Source organism: Scatophagus argus, chromosome 13 (genome assembly GCF_020382885.2).
Source record: "Scatophagus argus isolate fScaArg1 chromosome 13, fScaArg1.pri, whole genome shotgun sequence".
Lineage (NCBI taxonomy): Eukaryota > Metazoa > Chordata > Actinopteri > Scatophagidae > Scatophagus > Scatophagus argus.
The window spans coordinates 17,803,994-17,825,174 of NC_058505.1; the positions used below are offsets into that span (position 1 = coordinate 17,803,994).

At 39.1% G+C, this 21,181-nt stretch overlaps 1 protein-coding gene across 1 annotated transcript in view; it reads right to left on the reverse strand.

The window, feature by feature from the left end:
- Positions 1-20,884, reverse strand: part of LOC124068975 (sodium channel protein type 4 subunit alpha B-like) — a 40,980-nt gene extending 20,096 nt beyond the window's left edge. The window contains exons 1-11 of the mRNA XM_046407606.1: positions 20,263-20,884; positions 13,652-13,958; positions 11,566-11,684; positions 10,477-10,566; positions 9,518-9,646; positions 6,944-7,035; positions 6,547-6,789; positions 6,361-6,424; positions 1,646-1,787; positions 299-496; positions 17-202 (exon numbers count right to left, since the gene is read on the reverse strand). Of these exons, the coding sequence (XP_046263562.1) occupies positions 17-202; positions 299-496; positions 1,646-1,787; positions 6,361-6,424; positions 6,547-6,789; positions 6,944-7,035; positions 9,518-9,646; positions 10,477-10,566; positions 11,566-11,684; positions 13,652-13,918 (1,530 nt within the window). The 5' untranslated portion in view covers positions 13,919-13,958; positions 20,263-20,884. The remainder of the gene's footprint in view (positions 1-16; positions 203-298; positions 497-1,645; positions 1,788-6,360; positions 6,425-6,546; positions 6,790-6,943; positions 7,036-9,517; positions 9,647-10,476; positions 10,567-11,565; positions 11,685-13,651; positions 13,959-20,262) is intronic.
- Between the last annotated feature and the right edge of the window lie 297 nt (positions 20,885-21,181).

Consider the following 21,181-nt stretch of genomic DNA (forward strand, 5'->3'; position numbering starts at 1 on the left):
CTGTTGGGTGATGTACCATTGGGTCATCCAGCGGATCAAACTTCTCTTCAGCAGCTTCCTCTGCTGTTTCCTCAGACAATGTCCTGTGTGATCTTCTTCTTCTGCTGCTGCTGCGACGTATGCTGCCTGTCTTCAGACAAAATGGAGACAACTCCGGGGACAGCACTGAGTCTGTCTCCTGTGCTTGTCTTTTGGCTGCCAACTGACACAGAAATAAATAATGTTACAGGACATTAATTTTTCTTTACTTTTTAAAGCACACATGTTAATCCTGTCTGATTACTTGAGTTGCACCTACTCTTTGCTCTCTGCGAAGGTGCTCCATAGCCAGCTGAAACTCCCTCTCCTTCTGCCAGGCCTCAGCAATGGTTGCCTGATTCTGCTCCTCATAGGCCATGGCCACTACAGCCAGGATGAGGTTGACCAGGTAGAAGGAACCCAGGAAGATTACCAGCACAAAGAAAACCATGTACGTCTTCCCTGCTGAGCGCAGAGTCTGATGGAGCAGACATGAAGTCAGTACAAACAAATTCACTTGTTAAAGGAAAATTCCAGTCCTTTTTTAAACCTGTGACCTGTCCTCAGGTTTTGGCATAATGTTTGGGGATGGTGTGATTCCGATACACGAAGCAACAAGATGGAAAGCAACAGATCTCTAATGATTAGAGGCAAACAAATACTCAGTTTTATCTATTTTATCTAAGTCCCTTACTCAGTTAAAATAACAGTATCTTAAATAGTCATTATAAGTGTTTGTTGGATTGTATAATGTAACAGTTCACAGTCTGGGTAATAGCCACTCCCCTTAGTTTATACATACATTAAATGGTAAAGCTAATATGATTGGCCTCCTGAGCCGTTCATATCATGTACCATTACAATGTAAAATTATGTTGACACCAGGACTTTATGTCTCCCAAGTTAACCTTTTAAAGACACATCACTCAATTTTTTTGTCCATCTGGGGGCACTGAAACAGTGGAATTAGCATACATTTAGAGTCTAGTTACCTGATAAATTTAAGTCCAGTATTTGCTCTCTGTTCATGGTCTCTTAAAGGTCCTGAGGGAAATCTTACTCATTCGCTGCTACATGCTCCACTGTGCAAATTTGTTTGACTGTTGTTCGGTGCATGATGCTGATAAGTCGAATTGTGTTGGTCTAACAATTAAGTTGTTCTATATTCTATATATGTATACCTGGCACTTACTGCTTGTTGCACTTCTGGTTAGATGCCAAACTGCGTTTCGTTGCATTGTACTTGTACATGTGTAATGACAATAACGTTGAATCTAATTTAATCTAATCTAATCTATTCTACAAGTTCTGCTGAAGTTTTGAACTCTTTAGATTTTTCTCCCATCTCCATGCAGTTTGGAATCTGGTAACATTATGCTAGAAATCAGGTAAACACAATACTATCATAACTAATAGAAATGATGGCCAGTCTAAGGACATACTATCCAGACTGAAAACAAGCATTATTTTAAAATCACAACATTTGATGGAGTAAAATTATTGTATACCACTATGGATTTGTGGTTCAATTTAAATTTCTAAGAATGTGAAAGTATGGATTATTAATAAAGGAGAGGAGCAAATGATCACAGACTATTGGTAGATTAAATGTGAGATTAAAGATTACCTGGTGAAATAGTTTTTCCCAGTAGTCTTGTGTCATAAGTCGGAAGAGGGCCAGAAAAGCCCAGCCAAAGGTATCAAAACTGGTGTAGCCATAGTTTGGATTCCTCCCTACTTTTAGGCAGTCAAATCCATCTGGACACTTCCTGTAATGCACAAACAGTTGAAAAGCAGCAGACAGATGATAGCGGAACAACACTGATAAACAAAGTCTGCACACAATAAAATCAAAGGCAGCTGGGACAGATATGGCTATGGTAGCGTGCAGGCTGTTTTACCAGAGTTAAAAATATCTCCAGTATCTACATGTAGCCCTGTGGCCTTTGACCCCAACAGGCAGCGATGCGGGTGAGTCATTAATCACTAGCAACACTATCATTTAAACTGAAGAGGCTTCTTGAAATTCATTCCAGGCCGGAGCACTAAAAGGCACTGGAGCAAACGGGATTATGCTGAGCCAGATGGATATCAAATTGCAGTTCAAAAAAAATTTCAACTCCATGCCTCCATCTCTGATCTTCATTGTCAGCATAGTGGCATTACAGCAAATATTTAAGTCCAGCAGCTGAGAACAAGCTGGACTGCCATGTCAATCTGAATGCAGAATAATTTCATAATGGCTGGGAAACAGCTGGGCAGCAGAATGCTGCTGTGAGAACAGCTGCACATCTCACCAACCAGTCGGCTAAGCAGGAATGTTCACTAATATCCAGCAGTGAGGGCAGAGGAGGCTGCGTGAGACTGGTGACATCTTCCTGTAAGACAGTTCCTTCCCTCTGCTGCACTGCTCAACCCATCACCAGTCTGCTTGTTGCTTTTACTCAATATGATAAAAAACGCACACAGAATCTGCAATTAGCTCCTGTCTCGAAGGACGGCATATGGTTTGTTGTCGGTTTGTGAATATGTTACTTATATTACTTGCAAAGTTGAAAGGAGGAACACTTATGATGATTTATACAATTTACACAAACAACAGTTTCCTCTCATCAATGAAATATTACTGAAGAACTATTTTCATAATTGATAAATCATTGTTGTAATTTTTCAAACAAACATTCTTTGATTCAAATTTCTCAGTTGTGAAGATGCTTCTTCACTGCTGCTTTTCTAGGTTATCACTGTTTGTCGGTCAAAAGAAGACAGCAATTCAGCAATTTGTGCTGGGCATTTTATGACATTTTATAGATACAATTTAAGCTAATAGTAGGAAAAATAATCTGCAGACGAATCGAAATAACTGCTGCAACTCTCTCACCTGTTGAATATTAAACAATGCCTGTCCAAACAAGAGCTTGCTTAGTTAACAAGTCATAAGCTCCTGCAGGGCACAATGATTCATATTGCAAGCATCATTCTACCATTTGTTCATGTTGAGCTTCATGTTAAAATGTCTAATAGTATGTTCAGGTACCTCCAGCACTTAAGTTTGTCTGCCTAACATCCAATGTGCACAAATAGATTCTTACATTTAATGTCGTGGTTGCTAATCTCTGTCTTCCAGTGCTGTCACTTTAACAACCCTGTGAATCTGAGACTTCTCTTGCATTTGGATGCTGCTGTAAAAACAAGGAACCTCGTCTCCCTCAGGTCCCTACAGTAACTGCCCATGAGACTGTTCTTGTATGGATTTAGTGATCCTCAAGAGAGCTGTTGCCTCGAGCAGTTGTAGCGGGGTCTGATCCGTCTCCCCACACTCACAGTCCACACGAGGAACTGATGGCTTGCAACCGTTTGTTCAGGGAAGACCAGAATATTGTCACGTCAGTGTTTCTCCTTTCTGTGTATATTACGTTGTAAGAGTAATACAATAGGCATCCTACAGTTTATTACTCAATACTATTATCTATTAACTAGATTGCTTTACCCCTTGAAGCAGAATCTGACAGTCAACCTCCAGAGCTAAAAAGAATGGAAATTTTACCAGAAGCTACAAATCTACATTAACAATTACTGCATTATTATTATTATTATTATTTTGCTTCTATTTGATTTGATTAATTAGTCACTTTTCTTTGTTTTTGTTTGTCCCCTCTCCCTCCTTAACCTCTACAAGTGTCTTCTGCCACATGAAAACAACTGGATATCAATGGCTTCCTGGAATGCCAGACATCTACAACTGACAGCATACATTTGGAAACATAGAATTTCAAATATGAATGATTTGTGTTTAAGGAGCAATTGTCAAAACTCTATGCTGAAATGTTTATTTAATAGAGTAATATCCTTGAGAGTGTGCCATCAATTTACTGCAGTTTGTGTAACAGAACAGAGCGACATCTGTCAACTGCAGCAAAGTGTTTTCCCTCTGTGGTGGGAGGGGCTGAGGTGGTGGGTTTTCATGCCCACACCAGTCAAAGGCAAAAGTTGAAAGTCATAATCACATCACACAGTGGCTTTAAGATGTCAGCGGATAAGCTTTTGCCTCAACTCTATAGGCGATGAGAAACAGCTTGGACCTTTGAGCAAATCATTTATCACAAACTTGTTAACACATTTTCATCTAGGCTGAAAATATCATGCAAATGATATTTTCAGCTGATGAAAATGTGTGTGTCCACATAAGTGCCCATTTGTGTATGTGTGTGTATTTGTGTGCATGTGTGTGACTGTGTGTGTGTCATCATAACGTATCCAAAGCTTTAATTTGGAAATCTACTCAGGGATTACTTGTTGGAATACACTCAAAAGATTAAGCATCCTCTATGTTTTACGTCCTCCATCCTGACCTGCTTAATATCTTGCCGGTCTCCACAGCCAGCCTGAGAAACTTCCATCTAAAATGTCACAGGAGCTTTCTCAATCATTTTGCCAACAGAGACATAAGATATCTTGTTTTTATTATAAGGTATAACCTGGTAAGGACATAAAAAGACTAATCCTCCTTGTTCTCCTATTGTCCAAAGAGCCATTAAAACACCCATTAGACAGAGAAAAAAGGACTAAAACTGAATGAGACCCAGTGTTGATCACACTGTTAGAGCTCCACAAATGGCAGAAATACAAACAACAGACAACAAAGCCCAATTGCAGACAGCTGGTTAGGTCACATTGATACTATTCTGATCTTACTGACCTACTATTTAGGGGAGTTTAATGATGTCATTTGCCATTGAATGCCCTCACATGTATCCTCTTTTCAGTCTGACTTGAGCACAAATTACTGAATCAGATTTCACTTCTTGGGAGATTAACTTCCTGTTTTTTATAGGTGAGGTTACAGAGGGAAATTAAAAACTAAAGGTTTTGCTGCTCTCTCTCATGCCAATGAAATTGTGTAACTACCTCCACTGTATCTATACTTTCCTGTTAACTCACTGAAATACTGCATTAATATCAGTGTTATCTTAATACAATGCAAAAAAGGTCACATACAGATTTAAATCTCTCCTGAAATGTTTCAATAAGGTGCCCCAGGGTCCCCCCAAAAAATTTGGGGCACGGAAAGGTTAATTATAAAATAAAATAGTCTTTGAAAGAATTTCCCTTCGGGGATAAATAAAGGAATTCTGATAAATAAAAGAATTCTGATTCTGATTGATTTACTTTGACTTGCTACTAGGGTAAATGGAAAGGAACGCCACAGCACTGTCGCAGACTTTTTTAACTTTTCTCTTGTACCATCTTTGTTTCTTCGGTATAAATAATTTAGCATAAGATACATGCATGAATCACATGTGCTATGTCAGTTAGGCCATCAGTGAAAGATATACAGAGAGTCTTTAAATTGAACCGTGCAAAATAGGTCTTTGATGAATTGTTTAAAGATACCGTTATCGACCAATATAAAGAACCTAAAAAGTTTCAGTATAGAATCAGTTGTTTTGAGAGCATAAGGAAAGCAAAGCAAACTTCTCTGTTAAAGCTTGAAATCATCGCCATTTTTGTTATCTGCTATCATCCATTATCTTGTATCATCAACAGGAGGACCTAATGGAAGCCATTTGTTGAAGCCGCAGGATTTCAATTTCACACAGATGGGTATTTAGTTCACCATAACCCTTGAACTGGGCCTGGCACGGGCAGAGTCATCCTGTTGTGCTTGTTTCAAAAGCATTTGGTTTTATAGGATTATTCAGTGCGTAGGCTGAGTAGCAATATTGGGATGGTTTCACACTGTGCCTTTGATTGGGAACAAAGTCCATCACTCTTCATATAAAATATCGACTGTGCATGTCAACATTTCTCTTGATGGAAGGAATTAAATCACAGGTGTTTCTGAAACAAAGCTTAGGTACTGCTTGAAGGCTTTAGTACAGTACCTCCTCTCAGCAATAACAATTCGAAATGATCCGGCCCACTACCGTTAACCTAATCATGTTATAGAGCTTTTGAGATGATGAAATCTCCAAAGACCCCCCTCTCTCCAGCTGGCAACGACATGTTTCTCAGTAAAGGGTTCCAGTTGAGCCGGGGTGATTATCCACACCACATGTTGTCTTGTGTGCAGCCTCTCTCACGCTACACCCCACCCCTGACAGGATCATTCCTCTATACATTAAGTCACAGATTTAAATATAAAGCCTTAGGAATATAATTTATTGTTGTATCTGTTTTTTCCTGTTCTGTGAAAACTATTTGCACCAAGCCTGATGCTCAAGCTGCTGTATCCAATTAAACACTTCACATACATGAGATCAAGAGCCATTAGATGCTTTGATATGATGTAACAGCCTGCAGATGATTAACAAGCAGTAAGCACGACAAATACTCACTCACCCTGCATCACTTCCATATCCACATATTAAGGCATCCTTTGCTCCTTCAACCTTGTAAAAATTTTCTAAGGAAAGAGGGAGAAGAAATTAACAAAAGACTTTTCTAACTTCTCTGAATGTTAATAATACTGGACAGCATTCAGAGCATTGTACATGTGTGAAACACTTTTTTTTATTTCCAGCTGACCTTCACTGTTGAGGAAGTCCGCCCTGGAGCTCCAGGTTCGATTGTTGCAGAAGAAGGATGCGTTGGAACTATAGGAGGAGTTGACGCAGTGTGAAAGACTGCGGACGCACTTTTGTCGTAGCAGCCCCATGAAAAGTTGCAGGCCAATGAGGGCGAACACGCTGAGACAGAATACAGTCAGGATCATCACATCTGCCAGCTTCTTCACAGACTGGATCAAAGCACCAACAATGGTCTTCAGACCTTGAAGGAGGACAGGAGACGACACATCACCAGTTCGGTAATGCACAGACAAATTATATTTTCTGTTTATGTGGAAAAGGCTGATTCAAACAAGATAACATGCAAGGAGACATATTGTAGAAATATATGGTCTTCGGGCTGATGGCCGCCTTACCTGGGATAACTGAGATGGTTTTCAGTGCTCGTAGTACTCTGAAGGTTCTTAACGCTGAGACGTTTCCAAGGTCGACAAATTCTGTCACATATCTGGAATTAGGTATAAGGAGATTTAGGAACCTGTGCAGGAATATTTAACAAAGTGGCAATTTAGATAATCTGTATGATCAGTGGGGAATTGATGTTCAAACATACTTAATAGTTTGTATCATGTTTTTATAAATACACGATACAGGCAAATGTATTGGGCCACCTGACCATAACAAGGATTTTGATAACATTGTATTCTAAATACACAGACAGCTTTGCAGCTGTAACAGCTTCCACTCTTGTGGGAAGACTTTCCATAATGTTTTGGAGTGTTTCTGTGGGAGTTTTTTTGCCCATTCATGCATTAGAGCATTTGTGAGGTCAGACACTGATGTGGGATCAAAAGGTCTGGCTCACAATCTCTGTTCCAGTTCATCCCAGGTGATGGGGTTGAGGTCAGGACTTTGTGTGGGCCAATCAAGTTCTTTCACACCAAACTCATCCAGCCATGTCTTTATGGACTTTGCTTTGTGCACTGGAGCACAGTCATGCTGGAATAGAAAAGGACCTTCCCTAAACTGCTGCCACAAAGTTGGAAGCATAGCATTGTCCAAAATGTCTTGGTATGCTGAAGCATTAAGATTTCCCTTCACTGGAAGTGAGGGGTCAATGCCAGCACCTGAAAAACAGCCCAATACCACACCTGAATTAAAATAGTAAAGAGGTATGTCTGAATACTTTTGTCTATATAGCGTACATTTCAATTAAATAACATTAATTTGTAAGGAAAGTCTTTTGTTTGCTTCAGTCCATTATTTCATTCAGTCACTCTTTAAATTCATGTACACATGCAGTGAACAATGTATAATCAAAAAAAAAGTTTAGTTCTTGTGGAATGTGTGAGTGTCTTAAAGTCTCCCTCGTGTCAAACTTTTTCTGCTTGTTCCAACAGTTACATGTTTGAGTTTTACTGTGTGTAGAGTGATGTATGTACAGAGTCTGACACTAAAAGGCTGTTTTCACATTCATTACTGAAAGTGTACATTGTTTTCTGTGCTCAATGAAAATTGAGGCAGAGCCTACAAGCATCATTTGTGCCATCATCCATAGTTTAGAGGTCAGTCCTGTGAGATGTGGAAACCTGAAACTTGCAGTGCACAAACACTGAGAATGGACTTTACCATGAAGGACACATCTTGTTTTCAGCAGATTAACTTGTGAAATGAAAAGTATTTGCATATTCATAAATGTTGTAATTTCTAATGAAGGAGAAGGTGCCATTTAAAGGGTTTTTGACTGTTTGGGAGCAACAGAAAGAAGTGGTGACCACAACACTGACACATAAATATGACTAACTTGTTAGCAAATAGTTACCTATTTATTATTTATTTTATATCCGGCAGACATGGAGCAAGATCATTATTGCTCTAGACTTGTGTTTCTTTCCAAATGCTCTCCTTGAGCAGCTGTTTTGGGCTCCACCAACTCCTGAAGGAAATGTCCATCCATCCATTTTCTATACCACTTATCCGTCAGGGTCGCGGGGGAGCTGGAGCCTATCCCAGCTGACTACGGGCTCACCCTGGACTGGTCGCCAGTCAATCGCAGGGCCAACACACAAAGACAAACAACCACACACTCTCACACTCACACCTAGGGGCAATGTAGAGTAGCCAATTAACCTAATGTGCATGTTTTTGGTATTGTGGGAGGAAGCCGGAGTACCCGGAGAAAACCCACACAGGCGCAGGAAGAACATGCAAACTCCACATAGAAGGGCCCAGACCGGGATTCGACTCTTGCTATGAGGCGACAGTGCTGACCACTGCACCACCGTGCCGCCCTGAAAGAAATATCTGTCTCTTTATTGCTAAATGCTCCACCATAACTCTGTCTGCTGCATGACACTGATGTAACTTGCAGATTTGTTTCTGAAGCATTATTGTTGAAAATAGCTGCCTGCTGCTGGGATTATTTTTATATTAGTGTACAGACCTTTTTTTTTTCAGGAAGTTTCTGCATGGGTTAAAGAGTTGAAATGACAGATGAATTAGCTGACTTAACCATAATTAATCAAAAACAAATTAATCACCAAAGGTAATGACAGCTTTCAGTGTGTCTCTACCCTGTAAAAGGGATTTTGTCTTGCTGTTTTCAAACAAAGCGAATGTCCTTTCAGGATGATTGGTCTCAGACAATGCTGCATAAGTGCCTCAAGAGGTCACCTGAATAATTCGCTACCTGCATTGTGGGTTGTCAGTCATGGCACACTGATCTCTGACCTCAACAACAGGCTTATTGGTCATGTTGTTACAAATCACCACTCAGGATGAGCGACTGATTCGATATTACCGAAAAACACTGTACAAAGAAATAGGTTGTGTTATCTGCCCTTCATCACGGTTTGCACACCTGCCCCACAAGGCGGCGAACACTGAATTAAAGTAGACCTTTTTAATTGGATGTTTCTCTGATAGCTGTAGCCACTGCTGATGGAAAGTGAGTGTCAGTGTGAAGGGAATATGAATCTATTGCTACTCACGCCATGACAATGACGGTGAAGTCGAGCCAGTTCCACGGATCTCTCAGGAAGGTGAACGGCACTACACAGAACCCTCTCGCAAATATCTTTATCGCTGACTCAAAAGTATAAATAGCAGTGAAAGTATACCTGAAAAATGTTCACAGAAGGGGGAGAGAATGCCGTTAGCTCTGAATCCAGCATTTGTGCCTTAAAATCAGCTGCAATCGGTAACAATGAGGACCGAAAGGCAAAGCAGGATAAATAAAAGACTGAATAACATGCAAACACTCAGCCTGAAATTCTTAAAATGCAGCTGATAGTTTATAGTAACTGGAATTATAAAGGACTGATAGGAGGGATAACATGCCTCAACATTTAAAATAACATAATGGTCTACATTATCCACATTTCCTGCTCAAGTATCAGTAATTCAAGTCCAGCCTTGAATTAGTTTGTTTACTTCATGCAAAAACTGAGGTGTAAGCAAGAGGTGCAGTTGTTTTTGTTGTTTTCAGTCTTTAAGCTCAGGTAAGCTAATAGACTACAGGCTGCAGCTTCATATATATAGATATAGTACGGTATCAATCTTCTCATCTCACTGTTTTCAAATTTCTTATAAATGAATTTCTAAATAAATTTAAAACATATTCCAGTCATTTCATTTCTGAAGCAGTAAAATGAACAAAATAAAACTGGTGACACATCATGCACATCACAATATTTCTGAAGACCTTTAAGCTTCAGTTTGCATTCCACATCACCCACTTTCTTCAAACATGCCAATACGGTTTTCTGACCGCAGTAAATATTACACACATCATGTACTTACGTGTCAGCTGATTCTTTAATCATCACTGACAAAACAACAAAGCCCAGCAAAGCCCCACATTAGAAAACGTAGCACAGCTTTTTTTCAATTTCTGTCTGAGACACAAAGTTCAGGGTCAGTTAACAGCTTAAATATTGTAAGTACTTACTCCAGGTACTTGGTCCATGGTGCTGGATCCGACATGGCCATGAAGAAACAGTTGGTCAGAATAGTGAACATTATAAACAGGCTAAACAATGTGGAGAGGAGGTTAAGGAAGGTGCAGTAAGTTACAGTTTTATAGTCAAATAAGTGCAATGCCATCAATGTATCACAGCACATTTCTTTTAATCAGATGAAATAGGACCACTAGGATAAATAATCACTGTGTGCCAACGGCATTGGAAGTACACTAAATGCAGATTATGGAAAATATAAGTAAATTCCGCTCAACAGGAACAATCTGTCAGTTACTAACCTTGAAAGATGAAATCATTTAAAACTTCAAAATTTCAATCTTGGAAATTATTTCATTTTATTTTTATTACAAAATGAATGTCATGTCAGTAGGATTCATTGCATGTAGTTCACAGCATAATATTGTCAGTATTCAATAGATAATTTGATAAAAAGATGTTTTGTCATGTACAATCTGGAGGAGATCCAGAAGAAAGACTCCTCCTGCATGCAAAGTACCAATCGGCTGTCTGGGAAATGATAGGCGGCGGTCACATGATCTGAAATCTCCTTGCTCTTATTTCATTTCAGAGATTAAAAGAGGGATATGAGGGAATTTGGTCTGCGATGTCAGGGAGGACCATTACAAAGCTGTTTGAAAAATGGGACTTTGGAAAAAATCCAATAGAAACCCACGGAGGGATATCAGTAAATATTAGAAATTGGTTTATCTGCTGGTATGAGATGCAAGGAGCGGAATTTAGACTTTTCACAGCATCAAATTATTTTTTGATGGAAACTTTTCACAGTAGTTTGTTCTCAGTAGGCTGCTAGATTCACAAATCATGTTATCAGAAATATCAGGACACTGATATTAATTATTATCAGACCTAATTAATAACAACTAAAATATCCTCTTATCACTTCAATCCTCTCTGTCTTTTTAGTGCACTTTCCCCCACTCACCTACCAATACTTAATCACAAATTTCATTATACAAACTGATAAGAAATAACAAAGTCACTCCACCTGAAAGCCACAGGATTATTTCACACAGGCACTGGGTAATCAAAAAGGATATGAGTGGACTAAAATTTTTATGGCGATTGATCTGATAAAGTGAAATGGACTAAATATGTAAAGTGCAGAGGTGGCACTGAATCTGAAGATGGCCTTCCCTTTGTTAAGTACTATAAAAGTCTGCAAAACAGAAACAGAAAAAAAATTAAAAATCAGTGAGAAAAGTCAAATTTTTCAGTTATTATTGTTTACATTCCACATAAAAATAAAACAAAATGTAACGAGTCATAACAATGCAAAGACAAATCCCACACAAATTTTCAGACAAATGTTTTTTCTCAGTTGTGCAGAGACACTCAACATCTCTGTGCAGCGGTTCAGCTGTTCTCTTTACCGTGCAGGGATGGCAGTATAACTGCTGTGTTGAGTCTAGCACTCCGTCTACCATCTGTGTTAACTTTCAACATAAGCACTTCTGCCTCCAAGGAAGCAGTGAGTGCATATGCACGCAACCGAGTGAGGCCAGTTGAGATAATGCAGACGACTCCAAAGCGGCCTGAACCTTTCCCCAACAGATGTGGCATTTATTTAAATATTTTTCATCTTTGGATTATCCTTCCATCCAGCAGTGTATCACATGCCAAAACAAAGAGACCCTGAGAATGACTGCCACATCCGTTTTCATCTCTCCATAAGCGGCCCATTAATGGGCAGCGGCCTGATCTACTCTGCAAATCAAAACTTGCTAATCCTATTTTTGCCTCCAAAAGAGATCTAAAGAGATGTGGGTCCTCCTCCTCTCATCTCAGATAGCTGCTTTAAAACACCACTTGACGAATTTAGTGAAAACATCAGCTGATTAGGAGGATCACTGATGTATCATGTTCATAAGTCCAGATGAGAGTTTTGTTAATAATCTAAAGTAAGTCTAAAGTAAAACAGTACATTAATCATCAGTTACCCTCTGTGCTACTGATGCAATCAAATGTGATCATGTCTGTGAATGTTTAAAGATGCAGAAGGGTATAAACGTTAGATCTGTTCAGTGAAAGCTATTTGTGGGAAATGAAAAACATTCAGTTGTACCATTAAAGAGTAAGTTCCTAATATTTCAAGTCCATCTAAAAATAATAATCAGATGTCAGTGTGTATGATAAAGCAGTTTTTCCTTTAAGCAGTCAATCCTGTCCATTCACTTCTTAATCTTAGAGCTCAAAGTAGGTGATAGGAGACAAAATATACAGTCCTTGTTCTGAGGAAAAATGTATTTGAAAGTTTAGCTGAAGATAATTTGAGCCGCCAACTGTTTTAAACACGTAGTATTGAAAATGTCACACAGTGATGTTCACAATGTTCACAGTCACTGTCACAGCTGCACGCTAATACGTCTTTAGCCTGGAAGTTCTTCACTGTGAGTGAAGATGACACAAAGCTTGCAATTTGAAATACATGTATCACCAAAGTAAACCAAGGGGAACTACCACGAAAGTGGAACAACAAACCCAATCAGACACTCCAGAGCTCAGTGCCAGACACAAGCCAGCGGCGTCTCCTATCTTTCCGTGGTATGAACAGCAAAAAGCCCAAAACAATTACAAGGACAATTACGGAATTCATGGCCCTGGATGATCAATTGTTCTTCATAGTTGAGAATGGAGGCTTCAGAAATCTGATCATTTACCTCAGCCCTGGTGAATTTATAAGCATACTGTAAAATGATATAAGTAACTGACATTTGTTTAGTAATTTAAATTTGTTGTACCTGCTTTTGTTTGGTACAGTGAAAATATATCAGATAAACTTAGACATACAGCTCATTTTCAGTTAACTGTCATTTGTAGCTCTTTGCAGTTGCACAGCACTTTATTTTGAGGGGAAATCGTGAAATTTAACTTATTTCTTTAATGACATTAAAATTAAATGAATTCTAAAATTAAAATTTTGCATTGAGGAAAAGCTGATTTTTGTCTGTATATGCTGCCAATTATAGTTCTTAGAAAGAATATCAGCATCTGCAAAAATCACAGGTAGGTCACACTTCAGAAATCAGAATCTGCCAACAAAATTGCAATCAGTGCACTTCTAGACAACACACAACCACCACCATCTAACCAACCAAGCAAATGCAAACACACAGAAGCTCTCACCCTCTGGTTCTTGTAGTAAAAGGGATCAATGTCCTCCAGGGGCAACCCGATAAGTTCTGGAGGGATGTCACCGTAGATGCGTGGCAGCTGCTTGCCTGCCTCCAGGTCGGGCCTGGGTTTGGATGGCTCTGTGTTCCTGTGAGCATCATGGCAAACCTTGGCATTCTTGGCCTGCTCCTCCGCAATCCGCTGCTCCAGCGCAGCCAGGGATTCGCGAGTGAACCGGCGCAAGCCATCAGGACCCGTTGGTAACAACATGGCTGCCATCTTTTCATCCTGATTCTCCTGTACTAGAATTTACTTACAGCTGCAGACAGTGAAGTGGGAAGTGAACACAGAGAGAAAAGCAGAGGTGGAAGAAGGTGAGAGACAATAATGAATCTAATTCAATTGTACATGCTTATGAATCAACAATTTTATGGCTTCTTGGATTTGATCCACAGATCAAATCACTATCCAAAAGGCCTGTTTTTTCTATCAGTACTTAGCACAACAAACTTAAAGTATATATTTTTACACGTGTTCAGAATCAGGAGAAGAATGAGAAAAACTTGAAATTTGTATCTGACATGGGACCCCTCTGGTATTGTTGAACAGCCTATCCTGCAGCGTGAGTTTAACCCTGGACCCCTGGTCAGACAGACAACCAAAGTGTGTGCATGTGTATGTATGTGTGTGTGTGTGTGTGTGTGTGTGTGTATTCCCTGTATTAAAAGTTGAGGAGAGATAATTAAACAAAATCCTTATCTAGGAATGAGAGGTGTCCAAACTTTAGGTCACAGAAGTTTGCTTTAACTGCAGTAGATCAAGTTTGTCAACAAGGTGGAGAGGGTGTCACACACACAGCACATCAGCGCAAATCAGTACCACAGCTCCACTACTGATTGTTACTGCACAGACCCCGGCTTCAATTTACATCACCAGCACAAGATGGCAGCACTTGTATCCAAGACATTTTGGGTCCACTTTTGTTCAATGGGAAGAAGTGGAGACACCTCGTGAATTGATATGTTGAAGATGCCAAAGTCATTATAGCTTTTACAGCTTGTTGTGCTGCCATCAAATGGCCACAGAAATCAGCTATTGCAGGACTAAAGTCTTAAAATTTGTAATTCTGGCATCAATGTCTGTATCAAAAAGAGCTGAATCAAAACTGAGGGACATTTGATGACATGACATTTTTTTTGTTAAAACTGGGACTGTGTCAGTGTCTCTATAAGCAGAATGACCTGAATTCTACAGACAGTGGCTTCAACTTGTAATTACAACATGAAAGTGGCTGTTTACACGCTTGTCTGAATAGGATCTAGCCACTAATATAAAAGGTCAAATTCACTATTTCTTTTTCAAGCATTGTGTAATTGCAATGTATAAAGGCTTAAGTCAAAAGCTGGATTGCCTCTGATTTTCTGATTGGAATATGCTACTGAGGGAGGTCCAGAGACACAACATAAATATTTTACGCTTACCATTGACCACCAGATTCATGTTATCCAACAGTCTCTGTCAAACTAGGGCAGCCATAGTTCTGAGTCAGAGGGATTAAGTCCACAGTCTGTAGCCCTGACCAAGGGTTTTCACAGCACTGATTTAGGATGGCACAACCACTTGTTTGCCTCAGCTGAACTGAAGAAAACTGGGCATCAACCTGCCAGCAACACTTTTAACATCACAATAAAACTCACCCCTGAAAGCCAAAATGTCATCCTCGTTTTCTCTTGACGTTCTCAAACTAAACTGTGTGCAGCAACAAACAAATCACTGAACATTGAACACTGAACATGTGAGTGCATTCTTTTATTTATTTTTGACCATTTGCTGTACCAAGCTGTAAACACTATATTGATACATTATCACATACAGTTGTCTCTTTAAAAATCAAGCACGCTTTTTAGTGTTTCAAATTGTCAAATCAAGTCAAATTTCTACTTTCCCTTTAGTTATTTCTAGACCTGTTATATTCACTATTCACTTTGTCTGTATGGGGGCTGTTTCCGCAGGACCCTTTGTTCCAAGACACAAATACATAATACTTTTTTTTGGTACAAAAAAATCTGTCAAGTGTTTTTGTATTTTGCTAACATGTTAATAAGGTCAGACTTCAGCTGTAACCAATTTTGAATGTTTATTTTAAAGGTCTAGTGTGTAGCATAGCGATGTAGTTGCATATTGCAGCTAACTGAATGTAAACAGTCTCATCCCTTAGATGGCTACTAAAAATGTGAAAAACACTGAAGGGCCTCTCTAGAGCTAGTGTTTGGTTTGTCCATTCTGGGCTACTGTGGAAACATGTTGGTGCAAAATGGTAGATAATTATGAATATTGTATTTCTGTCTGTAAATCCTGCACAATGGACCTTTAAATAATTCAGAAAAGAACAAATCAATTGTACCAAGGAGGTTGCTAAATATACACCATACAGATAAAAGTTTTGGGATACACCTTTATTAATGAATTCAGGCGTAGTGTGGTATATTTTCAGGGTTTGGGGCAGGCCTCTTACTTCTAGTAAAGTGCTATGCTTCCAACTTTGCATCAACAGTTTGGTGAAGGTCCTTTTCTATTCCAGCATGACTGTGCCCCAGTGCACAAATCAAAGTCCATAAAGACATGTTGGATGAGTTTGGCGTGGAAGAACTTGACTGGCCCACACAGAGTCCTGACCTCAGCCCCATCCAACACCTTTGGAGTGAACTGGAACAGAGATTGTGAACCAGGCCTTTTGGTCCAACATCAGTGCCTGACCTCACCAATGCCCTACTGCATGAATGGGCGAAAATTCCGACAGAAAAAATTTCTTGGAAAGTCTCTATTGTTGTAATGGTCAGGTGTTCCAAAACTTTTGACTATATAGTATAGTTTGAATAGCTTAAAAATGTTACCTGGAAACTTTAAGAACACATTACCTTTTCATTCTTACTGGGAATCTTCTTTCCTTCTTAAATAATAAAGAAAGTTTGCAGGTAGTCTGATCAGAGACCAAAGCCACTATCTAAATAGAAACAATACTAAAGACCTTTCCACTGTCAAAAATCCATCCCCTCATTATAGCCAGTGACAGAATCTGACATTTTAATAACTGAAAAAGCTTTCCAGTGAGAGGATACATTTTTATGTTCCCCTTTTGACAAATACCATTGTATCCTTTTCATATTGAGCAAGCTCTGTGAGTTTTCCAACTCCTCCTGTCCTGAAATGCATTGATCCCCTCACACGTCCAACCAGACGCTAGTTATCTGCTTTCACTTGATCTGCTTATTTGGCCCACATTGATCTCAGATCAGCTCGTCTCACACACCGAATCCAGTGCTTTCCCATTTGCCACAAAAATAAATAGGTTAGGGTCCATTTGCAATGTCATAAATGGATCATGAAAGCAATGATAGTTCTATTGATGATGGATTACAGTGAGAGCATTCCCCCTTTAAAAGGTAACTGATAATACAAAATGGTAAGAAGCTGTGAACATGCTCACTACTCTATCACATATATAATCAAGGAATACATGCAGATGACGTTGATCAGTTAAATGCAGAATGAGAATATTGCAACTGTGCACTGTTTTGGTTTGCATGCTAGGACACGGTGGTAAAGAATTAGATTACAGAGAGAAAAAAATATTTTAGTTAAATGAAAATTAATTCCCATAACAGCCAGATGTGATATGGCCATCATCACTGCAAATAATTATGATAATTAGACTGAAAGTAGAGCGGAGCCATGGACTGGCACGCAGACACAACACACACACACACACGCACCCATCTTGACAACATGTGATCTGCAAGACTGCTGTTTCAAATTCTCTGAACAATAAATCAAATGACATGTTGCGTTCAGCAGCAGGTCTGCAGCCAAAGGGTTGCTGGTTGGAACTATAGACAGCTGATGCTGAATTTTTCAGGCCAACAGTAACTTCAGTTTATTGGCCAAAAGAAAATAAAAACATTTGTGTGCGTATGTGACCAAGATACAAAGCAGGATTTTACCACTGAAAAAATCAACTCGTCTGTGTGCTCTGCTGGACAAACTGTGCAACAGTGACACTTTCTGAATGACCGCTAAGGTGATTTGTAATTTCTTGTTACTTGTCAACTAACATACAGTATACATTATATGATATATCTGCAATAAGCCAATACTGCCACTATCAGCCAGCCTCATTTACTGGTCTAACTCCTCTGAAGCAGAGAAAGAGAGAAAGTTTTTAAGCAACATTTTCTTCTCTTACCAGTAACAACCAATATGTCCCATGTGTGAACTCAACATCCATCCAACCATTTTCTTTACCACTTATTCGTCAGAGTCGCGGGGGGCTGGAGCCTATCCCAGCTGACTAAAAACACAACATTTAATAACTCCTGTGTGATGAAACACGAATGGCTGCAAATTGCAAGGTTTGATGTTGATGTGCAATTTCTTGTGGCCTTTGGGAAATTGAAATGTAATAAATCTATCTTTCTTCTATGTTAATCTGCTGGAGTAAAAACCCTTATTTTGTCTTTTAATTCTCTTAATTTGATTCTTTTAGTTTTCTGTCTCATAAAAGTGCAAAACTCTGAAACATTTAAATCATATATATCTAAACTTGATTCAACTACTAATACCTCTCAGAGTGTCTATCAGAAATCATACTGTGTTCTCTGCACATGAAGATATGCCTGCATACAGCAGGGCTGCTGCACATTAATTTGATTATAAATTAATCAGCCAAGTATTTTTAGATTAATCAATTGATTATTTGGTTTATAAAATGATATAAAACAGTGGAAAGCAGGGAATCTCCATATGTGAGAGGCTAAAAACAGTATTTTCTGCCAATTCACATGAAAAATTACTTAATTTATCAAATAGTTGGTGAATCTGCCATCCAGACCACGGTCCAAGTCACATCCTGTCACTTCAGCTTCTCTCAGCTTTACAAGGGTTTGTCTCACGTCCATCACGATGCTGTAACTTTTAAAATGTTGTATAGACACAAAAACAGACCATGATGACAGGAAACAAATGTCGCCACATGGATCCTGCAGAGCAGGGACCTGAGCTTGATTGTGGTCCATAAAAAGTAGATTCAGCCTGACGCTGTTGTCACTTTTTATCTTTCCTCATGAATCTTCTCATTTAAGTTATTTGTCAAAAATAACAAATGGAAACTCATTTTCTGTTGCTGTTGCCTGATTAACATTCACAGTTACTAAAACAGTTATGAAAAATACTGCAAGACTTTAAAATATATAATGTATAATCAAATCAATTCTTTTGTTTTATTATTTTCTTATATATTTGAAAATATCAGAAAAGATGTAATCCACATTTCCTGAGAATTTCCTACATTTGTTATTACAAATTATATGTTTAAAATAGAACAAGTGTGATCACCTTGTTGTCACTGTGGTCATTATATAATGTGTACTAAAACTTTAACCAAATATAGGTGACATTCATGCAAAGGAGCAATAACATAGGGTTAGAGCTATAGCATTATAGCAATAGGGTTGTATGTTGTACATTGACTGAATGCATAGTCTTAAATTGAGTGTTTTCATTTAAGACTTGTTTTGCTTACATTACAGAACTTTGTAAACTGTAAATGGATTTGATTCCAAGTATTCACAGATTTTAAATGTTCTTTTCTGATTATACTGTGGGTCTGTTAGGAGTCCTTGTGTTTTCTTTCTTGGTTACATCTTATCTGTTGTAAAAGCAGGCCTCAAACAATCTGATTACTTATGAGAGCAGACAAACTTTGGAATGATAATAACATCTGGTAACAAAGTTTTACCACAAACTGAAAGTCTTTAACAACTGTCTGTTGTTACTGATCCATGTGTCTTTTCCCTCAGAGCTACATACTGTGATTGTAGGTGCACAGACTGAACTGATGACCTACTTCCTTTGCAGAACCCTTTCAACGTAATTGCATCAGATAGCTTAAATATGTAGAATGAAGAAGGTATAGACCTACAAAATGACACAGTGGGGAAATTATTACCATGGCTTGGGTGATGAGTTGATGAAAAATTATTTTATGAGCTCTGCTGTTTCAGTTATGCTCATTGAAACTTTTACAACCCAAATTTTTTAAAGTAGTTGCTGCTTACATTAGACAGGACGATGAGGAAAGTTTCACCATGAAAACTAATCTGAAATGTGCAACCACTGCCTCACATATCATTATGTAATGTGTCACCCACCACATTTCAATAAGGCAGGGGAGCCGTGAAACACTAAACTGTGCACTAGTCATGTTTTCATGCCTGTGGGGTATTTGCAGCAGATTTTGCCACAGCAAGAGAGCATGAGAGTGAATTACCTAAGTAAGTGTAAGCCTTTAATACTCAACACTGCGCACTCAAAAATACAACATTAAATTTATGTTTTCCATTCTGCACTTTCCTGTACATTTGTCTTCTTTTATTATAATTTTAATTATATTTTGTTTAAATATATTTTAGTAAATGGAAAAGTTCTCTCTTCACCAAACAGTTCACAAATATTGCTGAACATTCACTGTTCGAGAAGTCTTTTACCTTTCTGTCTGTGTACACATAATGCATGACCAATATGATACATCAGATCCAAAATGTCAAAATCCTTACATGGGTACTCACATATGAAACTCTGAGATTCACAGCATCATTTCCAGAGTTGAGTTCTTCGGGTTTTAGAAGAAGGAACAGCCAAACTCTCCGTGTAAAACCCATGCCTTCTTTTCAAGGTTTATTCTTCATAATGGAACAAAAACTCAAATCCAGTAGCGCAGAAAAGTGTGTGTTATCGCCAGAATCCAAAGTTTGGCGTACAAAACTGATTCTAGACAACTACCTGTCGCTTAATCACCTCACGTTGGACATTTTGAAACCTGCCGCAAGTTGTCCTCTTTCCTTCCATTCGAGTGGCTCTTCCGCAGTCATCCCACAGAGCAAAGGTCCCGAGTCCCCGAGCGAGGAGAGGATGTTGCGCTGTCTTCAGCAGCTGCGCAGCGGCGGGAGAGGCGCACCTCGATTTGCCCTTGAGCGAGAGCACGAAGGGAGGGAGGATGCTGGACCACAGAGGATTACCGCTCCTATAGCTGCCCCATGTCACACTCCCATACCACAGAGATACAGAAGCGGGTTTCCAACATCAGCAAGTAGTAAAAAACACACAGAAGACCTACAATGGACACAGTGAGGGGGGAAACCTGAACTTAGTTTATTCAGCGTCCTGTGCGGGAAAGACGACCTTCTAGTTTAAGGCTGACATTAAATAGGCTATTTTAATTTGCCTTCGTGTGATAGACCTACACGGTCAACATTAGTAGTGACGCAGTGTCAGCATGGAGCTTTCTGACCATACGAGCACTGTTTTTATATGAACTTGTTTGGCGTTTGATCACAGGAAAGGCCATGTTGCGGTTACACAACATTTGACTATTTGACATAGACCGACAGAAACTGATTTCACTGTCAACCACAGAGAGGATCTGCACACTGAAATCACCTGCTGTGAACTCGATTTGGAACCAAAATATGCTGCACTTGAATGAAC